This window comes from Nannobrachium achirus (assembly GCF_963921795.1).
Source record: "Nannobrachium achirus genome assembly, chromosome: 13".
In the NCBI taxonomy this organism is placed as follows: domain Eukaryota; kingdom Metazoa; phylum Chordata; class Actinopteri; order Myctophiformes; family Myctophidae; genus Nannobrachium; species Nannobrachium achirus.
Window position 1 is genome coordinate 14,521,705 of NC_137833.1, and position 27,555 is coordinate 14,549,259.

General features: G+C 43.1%; 1 protein-coding gene across 1 annotated transcript in view; it reads right to left on the reverse strand.

Annotated features, from left to right (window-relative positions):
- Positions 1–27,555, reverse strand: part of slc8a1b (solute carrier family 8 member 1b) — a 222,736-nt gene that overhangs the window by 54,329 nt on the left and 140,852 nt on the right. The window contains exon 5 of the mRNA XM_080740980.1: positions 12,819–12,928. Within this exon, the coding sequence (XP_080597106.1) occupies positions 12,819–12,928 (110 nt within the window). The remainder of the gene's footprint in view (positions 1–12,818; positions 12,929–27,555) is intronic.

Sequence of the window (27,555 nt, forward strand, 5' to 3'; positions counted from 1 at the left end):
CAAGTGATCTGGACATCAGGGATGTGGATAACAGGGATGTGGACATCAGGGATCTCCATATATGGGCATAAAAGGGATTTGTTCCCCTGGCATCACAGGGATCTCCATATCTCCATATATGGGCATAAAAGGGATTGTTCTCCATGGCATCACAGGGATCTCTTTAACAGGGCATCATTAATATTGATGACATCAGGGAACTCCATATATGGGCATAAAAGGGATTCTGTTAGTGTGACATCACAGTGAAGCCAGAGCATGATGTCAGCGCAGCAAACCCATTCTGGTAGAGTGGTTCCCCTGGCATCACAGTGACATCAGAGCATGATGTCAGAGCGGCAAACCCATAAACTGTAAAAATGGGTACACGTCTACACGGACGGACGGACGGACAGACAGACAGACAGACATGCTGCGACGTTTCTCATAGTAAACAACTATATCCTGGTGGTCTAAATGAAAAGTCAGTGAGTGATCAGTCATTATGAAGTGTTTGCCCCCGTTTGGCCTAGTCCGACCTACTCTGGATTGGATACTTTTTAGTGCCACGTTTAGTACCACTTTCACACCACTCTACCCAGTTCCTTGTAGTGGAAAACCTGGCACAAGTGGGCAGTGTGGAGTAGTGGGTGTTGGGCCATGTCAGTGGAAAAGGGGCCATATGTGTCCTTGATCTTAGAGCATGTGTCCTTGTCCTATGTGTCCGTCATGACACACCTATGACATTATGCCATTCCTGTAATACTCTGGGGTGATTCACATTTAACTAGTATTTTATGCTTCATTGTGCAGCTAAATAAGCAGACCTACAAGATGAAATCAGCTTGCAGATTACATTTTTTGGGGATCTTTGGATTTTCGTTTGACAATTTAACGATGTCGGGTTGAAAGAGGCTCACTGCTTTTAGCAGAATTGTTGCTTTGGACTCTAGAAAAAAAAGATAAAACGTCACCAAACGGAAAGGAGGAAGAACTTTGTGCTGCTCTGCCTCCCTCCATCTCAGGCTCATGAATACCGCAAATCCAACACTTGAAACAGAAGTGTAAATGTCACACTCAGGCCTGGTTTAACACAGAGTTAGATCTTCATTATCTCTATGGAGCTAGCTATATTCCGACACAGAAAAAACACTGCTCAAAGCACCAGCCTCCCCAAATGTACACTACTAACACCTGCTTCCCCTTCTCTTTGGCTCTGAAGTCGTGGGCAAACATTTGAAGCTCGGGGCTGATGGGAGATCAAATAGGATTCTAAAGACCATTTGATTCCATCTCTCCATCGCTCTCACTGTGTATGCTGACGAATGCGTTCAGTTCAGGTTAACCCTGTTCAGGATCGTAAAAGCTTATTTGAAATATACTGAGAGCTCATCCATTACTGAGCCCCTCCACAGAGCTCTGTGCCTGTGTGAAAGAGGGTGCTGTAGCAACACGGGTGTATAACAAGGTATAACAAAGTGAAACTAGAAATACTGTTCCTACGAAACAGTGTGGGCTCGCTCGTGACTATATTCTGCAGCGTGCTAACTGTCAACCAATACTCCAGCTAACACCACTCCCAGATTTTCCACACCTCAATTGCACCTCATTGGCTAAGGCCCTGCCTTTGTACTGTCTGCGACGGAACTCACTATATAAACTAGAAGTACTGTTCCTACGAAACAGTCCCACGGTTTCCACACCTCAATTGCACCTCATTGGCTAAGGGCCCTGCCTTTATACTGTCTGTGAAGGAACTCACTGTGCGACGGAACTCACTATATATATAAATAATGAAGATAACATAGTGTTCTCGCCTTTCAGGCAAGCCCACAATAATGTAAAAAAATGAAATGTATGTAAATGTAACGGATTTGAACAGGATGGGATTATTATTGTGCTGTTGTATACTATGTACATCATGTTAACCACTTTAAACCTGGCCTATCTTTTATGGCCCCTGGTTGTTCTGGATTCGTTTCATTTCGGTACCTAACATTGGCCGGGTTACTGTGTTTGCTAAATAGGCTCTTTCTCCCTCTCTCTACTTCTCTCCCCCCCCCATCTCACTCTCCCCCTTCGCACCTTATCTCTGTCTTGCTGATCAAGCTCTCCCTCTCTCTCTTACTGGTCTTGCTCTGGTCTGATGCCACACACTAAATAAACCGTATCCTAACAATGGCAATTTGCCAACAATGGAATATGAACAACAACAGAGATATGCACCGATATCTGGCATGCCCAGTCCACAATACGGGTATACTTGCCAATTTGCGCAGATGTCGGCAATATACACTCACAACTTGGAACTTTATTTAGTACATTATGCACTATGTACACTATCTATGTACATCGTGAATAGTAGACTGATGCAGAGGTTTGGAAATGTAGGTTTTTTTTAGGTCATTCATTGTGAAGGTTTTCATTGTACACTAATTGTCTCCACCAGCCGAAGGCATGGGGGAGAGTATGTTTTCCCCTTCGTCCGTCCGTGTGTCCGTCCGTCCGTGCGTGCGTGCGTGCGTGCGTGCGTGCGTGTGTCCTCGCAGTTTGTGTGCACCTAATCTCAGTCGCCGTTCGCCCGGTCGCTGCCAAAGTGAGCACACACATTCCCTGGATGACAATCTAGAACCTCTGCCCTAAATTTTTCAAATGGGCCTTTTCTAGCGCCACCTAGTGGCCGATGTTTGCAAAACACATTTCTGTGCACTACTCTTACAGATTTTGTCCAAAAATCCTACAAATCGGTAGGCAGTATCTCGACAGTCATGTGATCGACACAGATCTGTCCGATTTTGCATATTCCATCCTGATTGGCTAAGATTGGCTTCCAAAGTTTGTAGGATTGAGCTGTTTTGAACAAAATGCCTCAAAGCCCAAACGCAAAGTGCAATTATCATGAAATCGCGCACACACGTTCCCACTAGGCCGAGGAAGAAATGCCACTTAATTCTTTTTAAATCAGCCTCATGGTGGCGCTATAACAGGCCGATTTGTGGTTTTACCTATAACTCCACCGATCAGTTTCAAACTTTGTAAGCGCACTCCCTAGAGGCTAAGGATAAACCTTTGCCCTGCATTTTTCACATCAGCCGTTTATAGCGCCACCTTTGGGCCGACTTATGTAAAACACATTTTTGGATATTACTCCTTGAGATTTTATCCAAAAATCACGCAAATCGGTACACAGTATCTCTATAGTCATGTGATCAAGTCCGATCCATCTGATATTTCATATTCCATTCTGATTGGCTAATATTAGCTTCCAAAGTTTGCAGGATTGCTCTGTTTTTGAACAAAATGCCTCAAATCATCAACGCAGCTTGCGATTACCGTGGAATTTGCCACACATATTCCCACTAGGTCAAGGAACAAATGCTACCTTTTTCACATTGGCCTGTTATAGCGCCACCAGCAGGTAGACTTTAGCAAAACACATTTTTGGAACACAATGCTTCAAATCATGCATGCAGCGTCCGATTGCCATGAAATATCTATGGTGAAGAACATATGCCACCAATTTTACATTGGCCTATTATACAGTAGCACCACCAGGACGCGCGGCCTGGTGGAGACCTGTGCTCGCAAGAGCACTGCTTCTAGTTTAGAACTGGGACAGCAGCAGGTGAAGGCTAAAAACAACCTGGCCACGTAGAAACCTTGCAACCAGTGGCATAAAGCAACTAAGTACATTTACTAAAGTACTGTACTTAAGTAACAATTGAGTATTTCTTTTACTTCTACTCCACTGCATCTCGGATCCAAATATTGTACTTTTACTCCACTACATTTATTAGAAAACTTCAGTCACTAGTTACTTTGTAGTTTTTGATTATCACACAACACACATTAACCACTTCAGCCCTATACATTTTGAAAATAGCCAATCTACAAGCGATGCGACACATTGTGAGCTTGTAGATCATCTATTTTCAAAAGATAGAACTTGAAATTGGATATTGCCCAATGAGTACTTTTACATTTTGATGCCAATACCTTTGTACCTTTGTAAATTGTGAATTCCGGATTTATAACAGAGTATTTCTATATTGCAGTATTGACACTTTTACTTGAGTAAAAAATGTGACTACTTTTTCCACCACTGCTTGCAACAGCTTTCATCACCAGGCCCTAACAGTTAGAAAGAAAAACAAAACACGGTTGCATTTTAAATTGGCTCTTCATGATATTAGTCATCATTATGTCAACTTGGATTAATAGCGTTCTTGTGTCAACACCACTTGCTAGGAGCTGTTCTAACTGTGATGCTAACAAATGTTAACACAATGAGACAACTAGCCAATAATCCCACACCGCTGACAGAACACTGGCTAATGTTGCACAGCAACACACATTTGGTAAAACAATAAATGTATGAAATTCCCAGACTTAAAATAGCTGTCATAATTACTGACTAACCATTTTATTTGATCAGGGTAGTGTGAATTTTCTGCAATTAATCATTCATCTTCATCGTGTACATTACAACTTCCAAAGATTCATTTATTAAAGGACAACTTTGTTTTTTTTTACAACAAGGGTTCATATTTTAGATTGTAATTAGAGAAAAGAAAAGTGTGTTAAAATGTTTTCATGTTCTGCTTTCTATTGTTTTGGCGATTTTGGTATTTTGATTTCAGTGGGTCCCCATGCCCCCAACCTGGGGGCATGCATGCAAATCAAAATAGTTAGAGTCACTAAAGTGATAGAAAGAGGTAAATGAAAACATTTTAACAATCATCTTTTATTTTCTCTAATGACTATCTAAAATATGAACCCTTGTTGTAAAAAAACAAAGTTGTCCTTTAATCAGTGGTCGAAAAGGGATATGTTGCTCTGATAGCTGACTGGAAGCCCGGTCTAAGCTGAAATCTGTTCAACAATTTAACACCTTCTAAGCCTGGCCGTACTCCCTCGGACTTCCTACTGGGTCCCATCAGCCACGCCGTCTATTCCCGGACTTTTGATATAAATTATAATAAAAAAAAAAAAAACATCGGAAATTCTTCTCTGTGTCTTTTTGGAGCGATCTGAAAGGGTTAATATGCTCTGACAGTCATTTTCTGGTGCTGGGTGTGATACTCCTAATATCCAGCAGGCCACGCCGTTGACTCACATTCTGGATGGATGGCTGGCCAGGAGGAGCCTCATCCTCTCCCCAGTGTTGAAACTCAGCAAGAAGCTCAAACAAGATGGCTGGTCTTTGTCTCTGTTCGTGGATCGCGGTTTCAATCACGTTCGGGCGCCGCTTCTCTATCGCTCCTTTCCCTGCTTCGCCGCACGTAAACGAATGGAATTGATCTCCCCTCCGCCTCGCCAAAGTAAGATCGCCGACCTCTGCAGGATGAATATGTACGCTGTGTCGAGCACTCCAGTACGTGTTGTTATCATGTGGGCTTTGTTTTTTTAAAACATGTTTGTAAATAAATGGCTTATTTCTTCGGCGCTACCTCTGTTCAGAGGGTTCTGCCGCGGCTTGCAACGTGTTAAGATGCCTAAATTTGTCAAATTTGAACCTTCTGTACACCGCTTTGAAAAGTAGCAAAATATACCAATCTGACAAAGGATCTGAACAACGAAGCGCTACAAAGCCATTCGGTTTACCATCATAGATCGCAAATTCATAGGCACATAAAAGCCGCTATGTGTAAAAACACACACAGACGGAATGAAAATCTAATTTAATTTGGGCTCATTTCACTCCAGGGAAAACCACAGAACTTCCATAAAATACAGTTATTAAACAGTGTATTTTCAGTCTGTCTGTGTGTGTGTGTGTGTGTGTGTGTGTGTGTGTGTGTGTGTGTGTGTGTGTGTGTGTGTGTGTGTGTGTGTGTGTGTGTGTGTGTGTGTGTGTGTGTGTGTGTGTGTGAGTGCGTCAGTGCGCACGCGCGCGTGCATAAGCACATTCTAGAGCCTTTGATCCCACCAACAACACCGCATCAAGCTACTATGACACTGTGTATACGGTACTGTATGTGTGTTTGTCTCAAGGCTGTGTGTGTGTGTGTATTACGAATGGTTTATGTTCCTGTGTTGTGTGTATACTATGTGTATGTGAGCCAGCGCTGTGTGAGTGAGTGAGTGTGTGTGTGTGTGTGTGTGTGTGTGTGTGTGTGTGTGTGTGTGTGTGTGTGTGTGTGTGTGTGTGTGTGTGTGTGTGTGTGTGTGTGTCTGCGCGCACAGGCATGCTGTGCGTCCCAGCGGTGTGTTTGATCTCCTGACAGTGTTAATGTGATATCCAGCCTTCTGTTTGATCCACTCATTACCATAAACACTGCTCAGTCCTGCTGAAGCAGGGGTCTTCAACGTTTTCAGGCCAAGGACCGCTTAGCAGAGAGAGAGAGATGAAGCAGGGACCCCTTCTACATATTGTATAAATGTGTGATGGAGATTCTCATCGATTTCATAGATTTTGTCGATTAAAATGATGGCGATAAATGTTCGTCGACTGCCGAACAATATTTTATTCAAAAGACCATGACTAAAACGAAATAAAAATGTCCTGTCAAAATCAACACTACTGTGAGAGCATTATTCATGTTTAAATGTAGTAGCATTTGTGTAAGAGACATTTGAACCACTTTCAACCTGGCAGATCTATTTTGGGCATATTTTCAAAGACAATTATTTTAAAAACTAAAAAAAAAAAAAAAAAAAAGAATTGCGCAAATAGCGACAATAATAATCAAGAAGCTCAGAGCTTGCAGATCTGCTTTTTTATGTGGCACCACCATATGACAAAGTATGAATTAGGGCTTAAGTTGTTAAACTATAAGAGCATCATTATTCAATGATCATTATCTGCACTGGTTTGTGCAAAATTAAGGCAGGTCACCACCAGAGCAGTGTTTTGTCCGAGTTCCATCCAGGCGCTATAACAAAATCTTCTGTCATTGCTGAGATTCCCAAGTATTGTGAGCCAAAACCGTTGGTTGGTTGGTTGGATGTGGAATTCTTGATCTGCGTGTGTCGGCAATATTCCACTGACTTTTAAATTGCCCGTCTCCGCCCCTCTCTGTCATTCTCTGCAGCCGAAACACTAATTCATGCTTTCATCGCATCCCGCCTCGACTATTGTAACAGTATCCTCCACGGCACCACCTCCAAAGTCCTCAATAAACTTCAATATGTCCAGAACTCTGATGCCCGCCTGCTCACCAGTACCCGCTCAAGAGACCATATTACACCCGTCCTCCGTGACCTTCACTGGCTCCCAGTCAAACTGCAGAATCCACTTCAAAGTACTTCTGAACACCTATAAAGCACTAAACAACCTCGCTCCTCCATACCTCCTTGATCTCCTGGAACGCTATGCCCCCTCCCGCTCCCTCAAGTCTGGTGACGCAAACCTCCTCATTGTCCCCCCAACCAAAAAACGTACCTCGGGTGACAGAGCTTTTGCTGCCCCAACCCTCTGGAATGCACTCCCCAAAACCTTCAGAGACGCCCCCCACCATCCAAACTCAACACCCACCTCTTCCATATTGCTTTCCCCAGCTGATCTACCTTATGTTTCATTGTTTTTAATTGGTTTTAATCCTTAGTCTGAGGGGCCTTTTCCACCGGCAAAGAACCGGTTCCAGAACCAGTGCCGGTTCAACTTTCTTGGGAACTTTGGTTCGTTCTTGCGAACTGGCTTGCGTTTCCACCAGATTGAACCAGAGCCAAGGATTTGGCTTTGGAACCACAAAAACCAAGGATTTTGTGGTTCAGGTTCCGAGCCAACTTTTACGGTTCGGTACCAACTCCGGTTCTCGGTGGAAAAGCACACCTCTGGTTCATCCCATAGGCGGGAGAAAGAACCGGAACCGGTTCTTAGCCGGTGGAAAAGGCCCCTTAGTATTTTTTAATATTTAATAAAGTTGTTTATTTTGTTCTTTTTGCACCATGTAAAGCATCTTTGGGTACTCAGAAAAGCGCTATATACATTTGAGATATTATTATTATGTTATTACTTTCCACGAGTGGACAGGGCACACAGACTGAAAATTAAACAATTACCACCCTCAAACTACTGTAGACGCCTGTGCGATAACGTGTGGGCGCTAATGAGACAATATGTACTGGCCATAATTAGAGAGAAAGACTGTGAATTTATGTAACAAATGCATATACAGCAACTGTGCATGCGTGCGTGCTTGTCTGACAGTAGATGGAGTAGACAAAAGGAAAATATGACACTAAAACAGTCTAACTGGGCAATGAGCATCCAATATGAGGTAATGGACACAAACAGTGGAAAACATAGTGGTGAATGAATGCATGTAACCAACCATGCACACACACACACACACACACACACACACACACACACACACACACACACACACACACACACACACACACACACACACACACACACACACACACACACACACACACACACACACACACACACACACACACACAGAGTTGATACACATTGACATGCAAGCAAGCACATACAGTACATGTGCGTGCTCACAGACACACAAGCACATTAGGACAGTAAATCAGGGGTCTTCAACATTTTCAGGCCAAGGACCCCTTAGTTGAGAGAGAGATGAAGCAGGGACCCCCCACAACCTATTAATGGATTCCATATAGTTTCATCTTTTGACAGCACAATCATCAATGTATTTTGGATTCATGTCAATTTGTGCTTTCAGATATTTAACCACTTGAACCGTCATGTACTGTCTACAAGCTTGTAGATCGGCTATTTTTGGCTAAAGTTCTCTGAATATGGACGCTAGGGTTCCAGTGGTTAATATAAAAAAAGGAGAAAAACAGGTTCTCTCACACAAAGATTTGGAGGACCCCTTGTAATAACTTTGAGGATCCCCTAGGGGTCCCAGACCCCCTGTTGAAGACCCCTGCAGTAAATAAATGGAGAGCAGCAAGGATGAGAGAACACAAGAGGAGAAAAGAGAAGGAGCAAGGAAAGGTGTGACTCTCACTGAGAATTATCGCAGACCTCTGGAAATGATCAGAGGAGAAAAGGAGGGCGGGATACAAAGCTTGCAAGAAAACAATCAGCCGGAGAGTAAAACAAAGGAGGAGAGGAGTGCTCCTGTGTTCAGCTGAACCCCAAATCAACAGGCTTGCCGTCAAAAACAATAGTTTTAACGATGAGGCAATGTTCTACCTAAATAAGACAAGGGTAAAAGCTCTTCCTGGAATCGACATTGAATTATAAATTATATTTGTCCAAGTTCCATCCAGGAACATTTTCTTGTGTGAAAGGTTGATATTTGTGGCCTGAGGGTAGCTCTAGGGCAGGGGTTTTCAAAGTGGGTGACGGGGCACCCTGGGGTGCCGTGACGGCAGTTCAGGGTGCCGCGAGATAATTTGATAATACAGTATTTGGAATTTATTTGGACACTTGAAAAGATATTTAGTATCATTTTAAACTTGAAGTACAAAGTTATTTTCAGTCAGTTCTAACCAAAATGGCTATTATCTCAATGTTTTCCTCGCAACATAATCACTAAAATATCGTCACTGTCAGGCAGAAACCTCGTATCTCCAAGTTTCAAATGTGTACGTCTTTTGGTAAAGCAAAGCCCTGCTTCATCATACAAGACTGCATGTCGCACAAAACTAGTGAAAACAGCAGATCTACAAGCGAGGCGTTGTGAGCTTGTAGATCTGCTGTTTTCACTAGTTTAGTACATTTTATAGATGATAAATACAAAACGAACGGTTTTGGACATACAAGGTTTTCACCCGACAACGACGATATGCTATAAATATAAGGTGCTGGGAGGGAAAATTATAATGTAGGGGTGCCTCGGATTAAAAATTATATTTATGGGGTTGCCCTGAGACAAAAAAGTTTGGGAACCCCTGCTCTAGGGTTCCATTTCCTTGCACTCAGCAAGTTTCATGGCGATCTGCACTTTAGACTTTGTGGAAAGTTAGGTCTAAGGGTGGCGCTAGAGGAAAGGTCATGGGTTAATCCTTGCTGAGCACATCAAGTTTCATGGCAGTCTGCCCAGATTTTGAAATATTGTGCTAGAAGTATATAGGCCATTGGGTTACCAGAATTGTTGGTTTCATGGGTTTGGCAGGGTTTCGTGTCAAATCTTTCTTTTCTTTATTTCTTTTTCATGCTTAATTCAGAGACAAGGAAACAGATCAGGAGAAAGAAGGAGTCGAATTGGGGCAACGCTGTTGAAGCCATTCTGCACCTATGGTACTTCATGGCCTAATCATTCGGCTATCAGGTCACGCCTGTCCATATGATTTTGAGATATCTTTTGTGTAAGTAGAAATGTAATTGTAAAGTTTGTGCCCATGGGGTAACCAAAATCAGTAGGGGCCATCCCATGGTTCATGAAGAATTCTCTGGGAATCTAGCCAGTGGTTTTAAAGATATATTGTTTGGGACCAAAGTGGTGGACTGAAGGACGGACGAACGGACAGATGGACCGTGGGTCTTAAAAGGAAAAGGAAGAAGGTTTTGGTCATTTGGCAATTCTCCAAAGAGAGCTGAAAATATCTATATGCTATTTTTCATTAAACTGTCTGCACATAGACTAGCTCAGGCAGGTAGTAATTTGTATGTGCGCTTTAGCACACATACAAACCTTTAAATTGCTAAAGTAATGTTCCCGGTAAGGGTGAAATGACCTTCCCTCTATTTTTAACATGCTGGTAGCTGGTAACGTTCCTGCATTGAAAAGCTGCATTGCTTGAACATGGCCCCAAATGTGGACTCTCATGGCTTGTAGTTGGATGTTCTTTGAGGGTTCTGAGGAACAGGTGAAGCCATTCAAAGGGAGTAGTATGACTGACGTATATACAGTATACGGTAAGTGTGTAGGGAAGGGTTCCAATAAGGCAGTGGTTCTCAACCTGTGGGTATTTTGTGGGGTCCCCAGATGATTAACTTAATGTGCAACATTGTTTTCTCGCTTAACAGTAAACAAACAAACAAAGTTTAAATGTATAGAGGGTATCGGCACATTTCTAAAGTGACAATTTAAGGACTTTTTAATACGTCTAAAATGACAAATTAGACATTGGCCAAATTGTCAAATATTAGACAGAAATTGTGAAATTAGCAGATCTACATGCTCATAACGCCTCGCAACAGCCAGTAGCTATGCCCCTCCCGAAAAAGCTTTTGTCCAATGCAAGCTTAGCAACCGGCAGCTTGCCAAGGCAAACCTTGGCAAGCAGGAAGTTATTCTAAGCTAGCATTGGACAACAGCTTTTTGGGAGGGGCATAGCTACTGGCTGATTGAAACGTGTTATACAAAATGTAATGCCTCAACTCTTAGTGTTGGTCAGGGTGGGGTGGGGGGTCCCCAGTTAAAATATGATTATTTGGAGGGGCGCGGCCTGAAAAGGTTGAGAACTACTGCAATAAGGGATAAGGAAATGTGTCTGTGTCTAGTGGGTGTCGGGCACTTATAAATGAAGCATACCGGCAGGTTAGGGAACGATATAAAGATACACAACCGAGGGAGTTAGGAGATGTTAAAGTGTGGAACTACAGTAAGTCAAGAAATTGGCTTACTGTATGTACTGTAGTAGTGTGTTGATTTCCAAAGCAAACTTAGATACCCTCAGATGTTGAATGCTTTAAAGGGCCTACATACACCATGCTTTTAAAACTATATTTTTTGTATAAATATATGCTCAAAATTGAGTCTTAGACAGGTTTTAACCCTCAACAAACACTCTGACCATTCTTTTTGTTTGTTCTAGCTCTACTATAATGAGGCTCTCCAGCTGCAATACCAAAACGGCCTCTGTTTGCTCAGGGGCGCATCTAGTGGGGTTTTTCCAGAAAAAAAAAAAGTTTTTTGAAAAAAAAAGAGAAAAAAAAAAAGTTTTTGAAAAAAAAAAAGTTTTTGAAAAAAAAAAGTTTTTTGAAAAAAAAGTTTTTTGAAAAAAAAAAAGTTTTTTGAAAAAAAAAAATTTTAATTTTTTTTTTTTTTTTTTTTTGACTCTGAAAAAAAAAACGGGAAACGCGTGTGACGCCACATGCGTCAACTCTCAGAACAGCACTGTTCTGAGAACCCGTGGAAAGCTTTTCATCTCTGTCTTCCCAAAACCAGAGAAAGACACAATGTACAGAAATAGGACTTTGTGAGGATAGAAGGTGCCAGTGGGACCCCAAAAAAAGGTTTTAAAATAGAAAAAGTGAAAATTCATGGTGTAGGTCCTTTAACCAGTGAAAAATAGCAGATATACAAGCTCGCAGAGTGCCGCGCTGCGAGCTTGTAGATCTGCTATTTTTGACCTCATTCTATAAGTGTCTTTTGAATCCTTCTAACGTTTTTTTTTGGCCAGCCATCGTCAAAGAAAAGGTCCTTTTCACTTAACTGGAGCTCAGTTAGTCTGTTCTTGAGAGACTACTATGTCAGTGGTTCTCAAACCTTTTCATGTGAAGGACCCCCAAAATGATATGTATTTGGCCATGGACCCCCATCTCAAAATATTTAGTTCCAGTGACCACCCAGAAGCAAATTTTAGTTACAAACGTTCGCTTTGAAAATACATATATTCAAAGATTTGCACACATTTTCACGACTTTAAAAAAAAAATAGCAGATCTACAAGCTCGCAGCGCGGCACTCGGTGCCGCACTGTGAGCTTGTATATCTGCTATTTTTCACTGGTTAAAGCATTCAATAATTCTAGGCCTAAATGGGTTAAGGCATATAGCTAACGTGGCACACTGTACTTTGTCTGAGTAAAGCCTAACAAAAAGGAAAGGGAAAAACAAAGAAATAAAGATCATCCAAGCAGTAAGAACTTTACAAGGGCTGCCTGTTGACTTGGGAGCCAATGACATTATTACGGCATATAGGGTGCATTCTCAGTGCCGATTGGCTGTCACACCTGTCCATCCCACCCCGCTGCGTCTCCATTGGGGGCTCTGCAGAAGGACGTAGAAGGAGGCCAGCTTATTGTACTCCTCCCGGTCTAAGATCCTAATGGTTATGGTCTTCCTGTATGACACACACACACACGCACACACAGACACGCACACACACAAACATGCACGCACAAGGATGCATGTATGTATGCACAGACAAAGACATGCACGCACACATACACAAAGAGACAAACAGAGGGAGGAGGAGGTGATGAACATGCATGGTCAAAACACAATGGATACAGGTGTACACGCACGAGTGCACAAACACACACACACACAGACCCGCGCACGCACACACACACACACACAGTAGGTGGCGGTAGATGGGAGTCTTGCTGAACGTGCAGTTCACACAGGGGGTCCAGCAGGACGAGACCCCCCGCTCCCTGACCTTTGGCATCGCCGGACTCGATCAGACGAGGCTCTCCAATCTCCAGGTAGAAGGTCTTGTTCTTCTCGTACTCCTCGTCGTCTATGATTCGCACCTTGACGATTTTACTGAGGACGGGAGGAGGAAGGCCAGGGGAGGAGGAGGAGGAGAGGAGACAGAAGGAGAAGAAGAAGAAAAGTAAGGAAAAACGACAGCTTGGAAACCAGAAGAGACCCACAGAGCAGAGGTAAAGCAAGAGAGGCCGAGCAGTGCTTTTCACAAGAAAACCAGTGGTGGACAAAGTGCTGAACCCCAGTACCTGAGTCAAGGTATAGATACTCCTGTTCAGATATTAGTACAGGTGAAAGTTGCCCAGTAAAATTTGGAGTACTTGCTTTTAATTACAAATTACCAAGGACATTTTCTTTTCTTCAAAATGTAGGTATTTTTTCCAAAATAAGTAAAGATTTTCCAGAATTGTTAACCCATTTAGGCCTAACCTATAGTTAGGCCTAAATCAGAAATTAGCCTACAAAAACAAATATGTTGCTACATACTGTACATGTACTGTAAGCCCCTCCCATACACTAAAATGTGTACCCGGCCTGAAAGTGAAAATAGCAGCTCTACAAGCTTGTGCAGTAAAATATGCAATTTTCACTACATTTGAAATAGGGCTCAAGCGGATAATTCATAACGTACTTTTTCCCTTCCTAGAGTCAAAATACAATGTTTGTCTTTGAAGTATCCAATTGGAACACTGGAAAATACAAATACTAAAAGTAAAGTACTGATAGTACTTCTTGTTTAAACTGAAGTACAGTACTCGTAGGCTTAGTTACTGTCCACCACTGAGAACTTGTGAGAAACAGACATCCTGAACAGGAACATGCGGGAGACAGGAATTCACTTCCCTACAGTAAGCTCAACAAATGAAGTAAGGTACTAAAGTACCGGTATATAGCATATATATATCGTCGATGACGGGCAGAAATGTCTTATCTCCATATTTTAACCTTTTATGTTTTGTTTTGTAAATGAATGCCCTACTTGATCATTACTAGTGCCACACAAAAGCATAGCAAATAGCAGAGATCTGCTATTATTGCCATTTTTTAATTGGAATCCTGAAGAGTAACAGTTTTGGACATACAGTATGAGGCTTCCACCAGACGGTAACAATATACTGTATGAGGGCATTGTATTGTATTCCCCCCCAAACCAACGCCTGCCTGATGTTATTATATTCACTATGAATTCATTACATTGAAATGAACAGACCTCAGGCGTTCAGATTAGCACAGAGACGAGACTGGAAGACACGTTAATTTAACTCTGAGAAATACAGATTGATAAAATAACGCAGAGGATTTTACTGTGCAATAACAGCAGAAAACCTCTAAGATGAAAAGTAGAATGTAGAAAAAAATGGGATGTAAAGGCAGACGCATGAACATAAACGTGATGATCAGGGTTCCCACAAAACTTTTCCAGAATATTTAACTAAATTTCCAGGACTATATAACGATCATTCAGCGCAATAACAAGTCTCTTACTCCTATGTGCAATGAAGCGTGCATGCCCCGAACGGACCTTGGCGTGCTTGCAGATCATGCACGATGGACACGCACTCGCACACGGACGTCAAAAGGTAGGAAAATCGTGTCAGGAAACCCTCAAAGTCGGTGACATCAATAACCAAAAACAATGCATAGCTATGTTTTCCTGGACTTTCCAGGACCCTTGATCAATTCCAAAACTTTTCCAATACTGGAAAGATATTTTTCTAATTTCAAAACATTTCCAGGAATTTCATGACCGTGGGAACCCTGGATGATGTTTACGACAGCAGGTTTTGCCTTTTGCAGTAACACAACTTCTAAAAACAGCAAAGAACAGAATCTAACTGTATCTCAGTGGTGTCTCCGTCAGCCCCACAGAGAAAAACCCCCCAGTGTCAGTTCAACAACAAATGTACTCTTAAGTAGTAGTTTAAACAGAAAGTTCAACTGACACTGGGGTTTTCCTGTGCACTGTAATGCAGTATAAATCATAAATGGCTGCATCTGTACCACAGCGTTTTACTCTGTCCATTCAAATAAATGTCCAACTGCAACCCAATACCAACTAAAGCTAAAGTTCTGCAAAATGGAACGGTCCAGTTTCCATTATTGAATCAAAGAGTAATAATTGGCTGCAGTGGGATCCACATTTTTATTTTGGCTATGAGTCCGCTGCGCGCGGTGTGATGACGTACAGTGCTGAATATATCGCCAAACGTATTCTGATATATGATATTCTGATGTACTGTATATGAGATAGGAGGTCGACATTCAAAATTAACTTCAGCAATATTAGAAGAGAAATTATATTTTCTTGTCAAGTCCTTCTCTGTCCGGGACCCTGTCATATCTATGGTAAGTATTCACACATCCACTAGATTCAGGTGCAGGTGCGTAGGACTGTGAACACTGAAGAAATCATGAAAAGATATTTCATGAACAAAAACTCCCGCACTCTGCTCTTGCTCAGCTGCTCATCTTTATTTCAATTGACAGACTTTCGGTCCCCCTGGACCTTCTTCAAGAGTGTCTAGTATGTTATGACAGGGACCCTGTCATAACATCTTGCCGATCCATGTTAAGGTTCAGACACCTGGCTCACGACATACAACATTTGTACCCTCCACTCCGATGTCCAATTGCAACCTCAAATATTCACTAGAGCGTATAGACTAGAGGAGAGTCCAGTCAGTGAACACAGCCTACATGCACTGCTACACAGTTAAATCCTCAGTGGTTATGTATCCATTGGGACCCCAGAGGATACACATGACATGTGGACCCTCTCAGAGTTAAATGAACACTGAGCAAGTGACTGTGGAGTGGTTTTATCGTGCAATAGCATTACGTACAAAGATCATCACTTTATCAAAGCCATAATTAACCCAGGCGCTTTTTACTGACCAGTCAAATGGTCAGTGTGTGTGTGTGTGTGTGTGTGTGTGTGTGTGTGCGTGTGTGTTTGAGAGAGAGAGAGAGAGAGAGAGGGAGGGAGAGAGAGAGAGAGAGAGAGAGAGATGGAAAGATACAGAGAGAGAGAGGTAGTCACAGAGAAGAGAGAAAAAGATGAAAAAGACGAGGGAAAGATAAAGTGTGTGTGTGTGTGTGTGTGTGTGTGTGTGTGTGTGTGTGTGTGTGTGTGTGTGTGTGTGTGTGTGTGTGTGTGTGTGTGTGTGTGTGTGTGTGTGTGTGTGTGTGTGTGTGTGTGTGCGTGCGTGCGTGTGTGCATGCACATTTTGGCATTTAGCCCCGGTCAGATTTGGCAGTGTGTGTTATCTAAGTTCGCCGGGCTATGAAGCCAGACAGCGTGCAAGTGTGTGTCTTTTTGTCTACACAGTAGGCTGTGTGTGTGTGTGTGTGTGTCTGTGTGTGTGTGTGTGTGTGTGTGTGTCTGTGTACGCGCGTGTGTGTGTGTGTGAACACAATATATTGGGTAATGGTTTGGGGCTGAGACCAATCCGGATCTGGGCCATGATGCAAATCTGCTCTGGCAAACAAAGAGACCACAAATCTGTCCTACGGTTACATGGGACACACACACACACACACACACACACACACACACGTGCGCACGCACACACACGCGCACACACAGTCCTCAGTGTCCATTCAACTTGGAGCTATTGGACGAAATAACACTGAGGATTAGACCAGCGGTTCCCAAACTTTTTTGTCTCAGGGCACCCCATAAATATTAGTTTTAATCCGAGGCACCCCTACATTATAACTTTCACTCCCAGCACCTTATTTATTTACTTATATTATTTATAGCATATCGTCGTTGTCGGGTGGAAACCTTGTATGTCCAAAACCGTCCGTTTTGTATTCATCATCTATAAAATGTACTAAACTAGTGAAAACAGCAGATCTACAAGCACACAACGCCTCGCATCGCGAGGCGTTGTGTGCTTGTGGATCGGCTGTTTTCAAAAGTTTTGTGCCACATTTGAAACTTGGAGATACAAGGCTTCTGCCCGACAGTGACGATATTTTAGTCATTATGTTGCGAGGAAAAACTTGAGATAATAGCCATTTTGGTTAGAACTGACTGAAAATAATGTTGTACTTCAAGTTTAAAATGATACTAAATATTTTTTCAAGTGTCCAAATAAATCCCAAATATTATCAAATTATCTTGCGGCACCCCTGGACTGCCGTCGCGGCACCCCAGGGTGCCCCGTCACCCACTTTGAAAACCCCTGGATTAGACTATGCACGTGCACCCCCCACCTACCCAGTACTAGGGATGGGACGATAAGCGATATTATCGTTTATCGTGATAAAAAACACTCACGATAATCGTATGGTGGGGATTTAATTTATCGTGATATCGTCCTCCGTCATGCACTGGGATCAATTCACCTTTTATTTGCTGAGCTGCATATCCGGTACCATTTAAACCTTAACCCTCTATTGGTAAAACTTACTTATATATATACGTACTTGATAACAGTCTTTTTTTTCACATTCTACCAAATCTCTTTGCTAAGAAATAGCCGATCTACAAGCTCACAACGTGTCGCATTGCGACACGTTGTGAGCTTGTACAGTAGATCTGCTATTTTTTGTCAAATGTTCCTCCCCAGGATAATGGATGTTGGGGATATTTTGATTATCGCGATAATATCGTAAATCGTGATTTCTTTGGTCACAATAATCGTGATATGAAATTTCAGAGTGACTTCACGCTGTACAGAGGTAGCGTCACAGATGGGGGGAGGGGGTGCACACACACACACACTTGTTGCTGCAGTAGCATATGGGCTGTGTGTGTAATTATAGCCCATAAACAACACTCCATCGATATAGGAACCTCATTACAAAACACTAATTACACCTTCTAATGACAGACACACACACACACACACACACACACACACACACACACACACACACACACACACACACACACACACACACACACACACACACACACACACACACACACACACACACACACACACACACACACACACACACACACACACACACACACACACACACACACACACACACACACACACCCACCCACCCACCCACCAAAGAGAGAACCCATTAATTCAAGCTTTAATTATCTATCACACACTGCACATTTCAGAGTGTTCAATTAATGCGGAGAGAATAATTTACCCGCAAAGGTCTATTTTTACACTATCAGAATTCCCAGAGTTACATTAACACTCTGTACTTTGCAGCGTATAGGGACTAGAGTCAACTAACCATATCGCGCGCACGCGCACACACACACACACACACACACACACACACACACACACACACACACACACACACACACACACACACACACACACACACACACACACACACACACACACACACAGGATTTAAGCCATTACACTGTAAGGGTTACTGTGACAGATGGGGAGCAGTTCGCCCATCAGAGCAGGTGAAGGCCCAAGGCTAGAGGATCCAGCTTGTCACCGGTTCAAATCCTTACAACCCGCTGGGCACATCTGGATGGTGGAGTCAATGAGTAATGCTGCTCTCCTCCCTCAAGGGGGTGCCCTTGAGCAGAATATTTAACTCCCAGGTGTTGTGTTACAAGTAAAGGTGGTGGGTGCCTGGGTGGACACTGGCACAATTGCAGACAGAAAGCGCTGTACAGTCTTAGTGTTAACATAACTCTAAGAGTGGTTTTGATTGATTGAATATATATATATATATATATATATATATATATTTATTTATTTTTTAATATATGAACATTTTTCAACATGGAAACGATTAAGACAATTATGAAAAATAATCACGATTATGTCAAATGATTGCGATTAGACGATTATGTAATATTTGTGACAGCCCTATGTTTTATTAGACAAAAATATAGTACAGCACAAGTACAGTCAAACACCCTGCCTAAAAGGAACACCCCCAAAAAAGCCTCTGTGATCTTGTTTCCGTTGGAGGTCCTTGGTTGGTACAATCAATTTCCACAGCCCTTCTCCACCTACATTTGCTGCTCCGTTCCGTAAACGGAAGAAAAACTAATTCCCAGTTCCCTGTGCCCTTTAATCCTACCCTTTTCAGTTATGCAGGGCAGGGCGGCTTGAGCAACACACCAACAGCTGCCATTTCGTATCTGTGTGTCGGCACGTGTGAACGCAGCGGGTAACAGGGGTCTTCCCCCGTCTCTCCTGCTCTTTAAAGAGGCTGCACTGTTTGTAGCCACGAGGCAAAAAGTATTCAGGTTCAGGTTCAGTTCAGGTTCAGGTTTATTTGTCACACGCATATCCATACAGGTACAGATATACAATGAAATGCTTGTGCCAGGAGCACTCTCAGCCTTATTACACAAACGAGACAACCCAAAACAACAAGAAAACAACAAGTCACCCAAGACAACCCAAAACAACAAAAACCATACAGTGTAACAGTGTACAGTTTAAAAACTGCATACAGTGCACATGACTACCTACGTCTCGCTTTCATCTCTTCGTTAAGCAACCTGATTGCTTGAGCATAAAAACTGAGACGAGTGGTGTGCGATGAGATGCTCTGGTAACGTTTTTTGGATGGGAGGAGATAGAACAGGGAATGGGCGGGATGACTGCTGTCCTTTAAGATGTTCTCTGTCTTTTTCTTAGAGCGTGTGTTATAGATTGTGTGTAGCTGTGGTAATTCTGTGCCAATAATTTTAGCAGCTCTCTTCACAATCCTCTGTAACTGTTTACTGTCTTGAACAGTCACGTTACCAATTCAATGACAAACAACCAACGTTTTGACCAGACAATAAAGGTCTTGTTCGGGGAGTCCCTGAAGAAAACCTCTTCAACCCGTGGCTACGAGCAGTGCTGCCTCTTTCTTCACTTAAGTCAGGGGTCTTCAACAGGGCGTCTGGGACCCCTAGGGGGTCCTCAGAGTTCTACAAGGGGTCCTCCAAATCATTTTGTTGTTTTTTCAGATTTTTTATGTTAACCACTTGAACCCCTTGAACCACTTGAACTTTAGCCAAAAATAGCAGACCTACAAGCTCACAACACTTCACGCTGCGAGGCGTTGTCAGCTTGTAGGTCGGCTATTCTCGGCAAAGAGCTTTGGTGTAGAGGGGAAAAAGAGCAGACTAAGTGCAGAGTGAAAGTTCAAGTATGACAGTTCAAGTGGTTAAATATCTGAAAATACAAATTGACATGAACACTGAGATTGTGCCGTCAAACGATGAAACTATAATGTTATCTAAGGGTTGTGGGGGTCCCTGCTTTAACTCTCTCTCTCGACTAAGGGGTCCTTGGCCTGAAAACGTTGAAGACCCCTGACTTGAAGTCTTCTGCACAGTGGTCAGCACCTCAGCAATACTGGTGTGAGCCCCTTTGCGCTCGTTTTTCTCTCCTCTCTCTGTAATGACACGCTGCCGACGGAAACATTGTGTCTGTAATGCAGTGAAAATGCAGTGAATCACTGTCCTTGAAGGACCTTTCCATGTAGAGCAGAGGGGAGGCCTGCCCTGCCAGGGCTGGCAGAGCCCAGACTAGACTACCTCACTGGAAAACACACACACATAGACAGACAGACACACGCGCGCGCCGCACACATACACAAACACACACACACCAAATAAATTCCCACACATATGCACAGGCACACACCGACATGGAAATACGGATACACGCACGCACACAGACATAGCTCAGACAACCACACACAGCACACATACTGTACACACCAAGACACACACACACACACACACACACACACACACACACACACACACACACACACACACACACACACACACACACACACACACACACACACACACACACACACACACACACACACACACACACACACACACACACACACACACACAAAAACTACTCAAATCCTCCAGACTTAATAAACTGGACTTGAGTTGGCTCTGGACCGCTTTCTTCTGTCTACACCAGGGGTCTTCAACGTTTTCAGGCCAAGGACCCCTTAGCTTAGAGAGAGGTGAAGCAGGGACCCCCACAACCTGTTCATAGATTCCATATAGTTTCATCGTTTGACAGCACAATCATCAGTGTATTTTGGGTTCAACTCAATTTGTGTTTTCAGATATTTAACCACTTGAGCCGTCGTTACCTAATAAACTTAACCTTTCACTCTGTACTTAGTCTGCTCTTTTTCCCCTCTACACCAAGGCTCTTTCCCAAAAATAGCCGATCTAGATCTGCTATTTTTGGCTAAAGTTCTCAGAATAGCTGAGCTTGTAGATCTGCTATGTTTGGCTAATGTTTGGCCCCCAGAATATGGATGCTTGTGTTCATTCATGTGGTTATCATTCAGTGATACATTCTTCCTCACACCGTGGTTACACATCGTCAGGCGTACACATCACACAATACACACCATGGATATAACACATGCAATTACTTTCAACTGTCTCTCTGCGAAACAACCGCCCAAAACACACGCACGCACGTGCACGCGCACGCACACACAGAGGAGTTTCCTCCTCTCGATGACCAACAAGTTGGCTCTATTTTACATTGCCCCGTTGCCATAGTAGCCGGTTGTTTGGGTAGCCAACAGGGGTGGAGAGATTGTTTCCAGAACGAGTGCGCGTGTGTGTGTGTGTTTAAGACATTTAATGTATTGCTCTACTTTCTATGACAGAGAAATAATTTGCTACTTTCTTTTGTTTGTGTCCACTGGAACTTTGTCACGCACGCACGCACGCACGCATGCACGCACGCACGCACGCAGGCACATTTATCTGTCTGTCTGTCTGTGTCATCAGAAGAATGTGTTTATAGAATGTGACCTTCAGGGTGACTTTACATGACACATCCATCCCCTGCCTCTGTAAAAGTCCCCTAGCTCCCTAGTCCCTAGGTCAGGGCTTTTCAAAGTTTTCAGGCCAAGGACCCCTTAGCTGAGAGAGAGATGAAGCAGGGACCCCCATCTACATATTGCATAAATGTGTGATGGAGATTTTCATCGATTTCATAGATTCATAGACTTGTTTGACAGCACTGTCATCATACAAGCTCTCAATGCCACAAAGTGCGAGGCATTGAGAGATTGTAGATCTGCTATTCTTGGCCAAAGTTCTCCTCATAATAGCTATGCGAGGGTTCAAGTTGTTCATTTAAAATAATCATCCTATCAATCACACAAAGATTTGGCGGCCCCCTGTAGTAACTCTGAGGACCCCCTAGGGATCCCAGACCCCCTGTTGAAGACCCCTGCCCTAGGTTCCATGCTTTGTTCACAGGTACTCACAGGTTCTCAACCAGGGGTCATCAATATGTCCGTTCGTACACGGATATATGGTTGCCAGGCCTGGAATTTCATAATTTTAGGGGCAAGGCCACTTGGCCATTGGTGTTGTCCATTTTTTGAGGGCACAAAGGCCAAATGCCAGGGCAGGAAGGCCATCAATAAAACAAGATTTTAGTCCATTGAAAGAATTTGTTGATTTTAAGGGTTAAGACAACCTAATCTGCAGTGAAATAGATAAATGATGGTATTTACAATCTGCCATGCTCAGCCCTGCACCAATCAAAGTCACTGGATTGGCTAGATGTGGACTCAGGGGAGTTAAGATTTCAGAATCTCAACAAAAGGCACTAGTGTCTACATGACAAGAAAGAGACACCGGTGTTTACTATCTACATATTGACAAGAAAGAGACAGGAAAGTTGTACAGTCAGCTGGGGCATTAAGGCCACTGTGGCCTCAGGTCATGCAATTGGTTTGAGGGGCACAAGGCCAAACTGAGGGGCAACGACGACCATGGCCTTCATGGCCTCCATGAAATTCCTGCCCTGATGGTTGTATTTGAACAACTCTCAGAGTTATAGACCTGTTATGGTCATTCAGGGCTAGGTCTTTATGCGTTTCTGGTAATATTACTGTCCACTCATTTTCTAAGTCTGTGGCAAATAATATCCACCACAAGCCAGCATGTCCGTTGATCACCCCTGTTCTCAACCCCTGGTTCACAGTCTCCGGCACCACCCACACTACTGCTGCTTTTCATTCTAGACGTCCAATAAGGGATTCATTAAGAACGGCAAAAGAATGTGAATTTAGAACTTAACTGTGAATTTAGAACGGCTCACCTGCTCAACAACAATGCAACAATCCCTCTGCCGAAAATAGCCAATCTACAAGCAACGCAACAAAAATAGCTGACCTCAGTTATTCACAGCAACAAGATTTGGTGTAGAGCAGTGGTTCTCAAAGTGGATTTTAGGGACTCTCTATGTTCCTTTAGACAAGTTTAGAGGGTCTAAATTGACCCATACAAGTCTGTAACTCTGACAGTGTAGAAATGGAACCAAATATTTGGTTCCATTTGTACACAGTCAGAGTTAAGGGAAGACCTTGAAATTTGAATGTTTGAGAACCACTGGTGTAGAGGGAAGAAGAAGTATAGACCCCTAACAGACATGGGTCAATGACATATATAGGGTTTACAGTTAAACTAGCTGGTTGGCCAGAATGGTAACAGGTGTTGTGCATCTACAGGTGTCACTGAGAGCTGTTGATCTATAGCCAGTTTACAGAGATAGATTCCACGTTTGGCACAGGAGCAGCTCTTTTTGGCTGTGAGTGTGATCGGGTTTTGATCCATTTCCCATTAATCTCACTCCTCCGGCACAACAGAGAAACCAAAATCAACACAGCCCCCTTCGGGAGAAGCATCGGGAACAGCAAGACTTAGAGGCGATACATTAAGCTGTCAATGGATTGGCAAGGAGGCTGCGTAGGGGACTTTTTGCCCAGAGTATTTCAGGTAGCACTTCTTCTCAGACTAACCCAGACTCCTTTCAGTGTAGGACTGGCAGACTCTAACCTCAATGGCCCTATTCTTGGCCATCTAAAACCTAAACATAAAAACCTAATTATATCCGTTTCATTGGTGGGGTGGTATACTGTATGAGAGACTAAATTCAGGGATGTCCCCTTATCTGGGCTAGAGTGGCTGTCCAGGAAGCAGAAAGCTTCATTTATACTTAGTTGCACGCTGGCAGCGTGCGGCGGAAATAGCCCACCTTCAAGTTCAGCAGCGACTTCAATTCTACGAATTAAGGAGGACGCTGCCAGTTCGATCTCCGGCCATTTCTGGGGCTCTGGCAATTTTGTGTCGACGACCGAACCCATTACTGCTCCCGTTGAGCCGTTTGGTACCTTGCGTCAATGGCTGACCCCGCCGTCCGGTGTGTGAATGGGTGAATGTGAGTCATTCATTGTAGAAGTGCTTTGAGTGGTCGGGAGTCTAGAAAAGCGCTATGTGCAGTACATTTAGCAGAGCACTCATTTACAGGAAAGAACAGGGACATGCTGGGCCCCTGATTCAGCCCGGGAAAAAGAGTTGGAGAGGCCCTCATTGCGCGCTATAGAGAGAGATCTCTCTCTATAGCGCTGCTGCTGCTCAACGATTTGTGACAAAGTGACAAGCCAGTGGGCCAATTACATGAGTTATATTTCGTTGTTGTCGGGTGGAAACCTTGTATGTCCAAAAACGTTTGTTTTGTATTTATCATTTTAAAAATGATTTAAACTAGTGAAAACAGCCGATCTACAAGCACACAACGCCTCGCGTTGTGTGCTTGTAGATCTGCTGTTTTCACTACTTTTGTGCGACTGCCTTGTATGATGAAACAGGGCTTTGCTTTGCGAAAAAATTTACTAATTTGAAACTTGGAGATACAACGTTTCTGCCCGACAGTGACGATGTACTTTGTTGGCCGCCCAGCTCCCAAAATGGAACGAAGGCCGACATTTTATTTAAAATGTTTTCCTAATGGCCGGCCTGGACCGGCCGTTCGGGAGTTGTCCCGCTTTTCCCAATGGCCAGCACGTCCCTGGGAAAGAAATCTGAGTATAGACTTAGAGGAGGTTTCTGGCTTACAGTGATGAAATGTATTGTGAATCGTAGACATGGTCGCCATGGTTACATTTCCACTGGCAACCGTGTGAACATTCCGTGCGGAGATCTTCACTACGTTCACGCCTTGTGTGCGAAGATAAGCAAACTGTCATTTTTATTCTCCATTCATTCATCTCATACTTTCATACTGGTTCCTAAAACAAGCCACAATGCTGAGCAGTGATTGCCTCCGCTATTCAAAGAGCTAGAGGTAATTACATTACGCCCGACTGGTCAGTACATGAAATGACGTCCTGGTTAAAACCCATTTAGGCCTAGAATTATTGAATGCTTTAACCAGTGAAAAATAGCAGATATACAAGCTCACAGCTGCGAGCTTGTAGATCTGCTATTTTTGAAAAAGTCGTGAAAATGTGTGCAAATCTTTGAATATATGTATTTTCAAAGCGAACGTTTGTAACTCAAATTTCGCTTCTGGGGGGTCCCTGGAACTAAATATTTTGAGATGGGGGTCTATGGCCAAATAAATATAATTTTGGGGGTCCTTCACATGAAAAGGTTTGAGCACCACTGACAGCCTCTCAAGAACAGACTAACTGAGCTCCAGTTAAGTGAAAAGGACCTTTTCTTTGACGATGGCTGGCCAGATTGCTGACATAGAAACATAGGTTTTTAAAAAAAAACTTTGAAGGATTCAAAAGACACTTAGAGAATCGGGTCAAAATTCAAATTTTCACGATTTTTCAATAGTTAAAGCATAAAATGTGTCCCAGCGCAGCTGACGGCTAGTCATTGCATTTTTTCTCATTTTCATCTTTTCATTTCATTTGAAAGCTGGGGATCATAGCTACAAAATGATATATTGGTTGTGGAGATTGACCCAACAGTTTTGAAGATATGGCTTATAGAATGATGCCATGCTGAAATACTACTTTTGAGATATTCAAGTTCTAAATAAATGTCTAACCTGCAAATGACCTGACGATCTCTCACATTAATTTAAAAAAGTCTTATTTACATGCAGAGTTAAGCTCTGGCGTTTAAGTGAAATGCAGCCTAGATATTTTGAGATGCATTTGTGGCTTTTTTCATTTTAGAAAAAAATAAAATAAAAAAGTCATATTAGCAGTAGTGAAAAACCATGCCTTCCGAAATGACTGCCCCTCAGTCATGCTGAGTCACAAATAATGATACACAAAATGTGTACCCGTTCTAAGGCAAACACAGATGTGCCATTTCAAAACGTCACACGTCCTGCCATTGGCAAGACAGTCGATTTTCAGGGGATTTGCAGAACACTGAGCTTGTAGGTCAGCCATTTTGCTATTTTTATGACCTTCTCTGACATAGAAGTTTAAATCTTCCCATGAAGGTGGATTCTGCTTTTCAATGGGAATGGAGTGGTTTCCTGCATTTTGCGAGTTTACAAAAATACACTATAATTCTCCATAAAAATGTGAAAGGTAAAACAGGGAAAGAAACCTGTGAAAAAAAAGCATTTTCAGGAAATGTTCAGGAAAAGAACTGTCAATACTGAAGAGTTGAAACGGCACATCTGTACATGTTCGTTCTGACATCGGGGAGAAAAAATAAACTTCCGGTTCGGACAGTTAGTACATCTGGGGGTGCACGAGTTCTGAGACCGCCCCAGCAGAAGTTCGGAATGACGTGAGTATGTAGTAATATCACCTCCCTTTCTGAAGGAAAGGCAGGAGGTCGGAAGGAGCATGTATTGGTCTTAAGTCCACTTCATAACAGCCGACACAAAATCTTTGCAAAAGACTTTCCCCTTTCAAACACACGCAAACACACACACAAAATTATGCATGCACGCGCACACACACACACAGGAAGTCATAAAGCACAGCACACTGGGGTCCCGGTCGCGCTCCTCGCCAACCTGCTCTAGCGACGTATTTGGATCGGAAAATTGCACTCTGGATGGAGGACAGATTTATTTTCTTTGGCCTCGGTTTGGAAAAATGCAGCCTCTTAAGTGCCTGCTCTGTGTGTGTGTGTGTGTGTGTGTGTGTGTGTGTGTGTGTGTGTGTGTGTGTGTGTGTGTGTGTGTGTGCGTTTGTCATCATGTGTGTGGCAAGTGCATGTGTATGCTGTCCCACAGTATGTCTGTGGCCTGTGTACGTGGATGTGTCTGTGTGCACACGTGTGCGCAATCTGTAGTGATGTACTACGTGTTGAACAATTTACTACCATGTACTGTATGCATGCAATAGACATGTAGGGACATTTTTCTACATCCACAGAAGAGAAATTGAGCTTTTAAGGTTTGGTGTGTGTGTGTGTGTGTGTGTGTGTGTGTGTGTGTGTGTGTGTGTGTGTGTGTGTGTGTGTGTGTGTGTGTGTGTGTGTGTGTGTGTGTGTGTGCGCGCGTGTGTGTCACAGCTTGGTTACAAATGTAAACA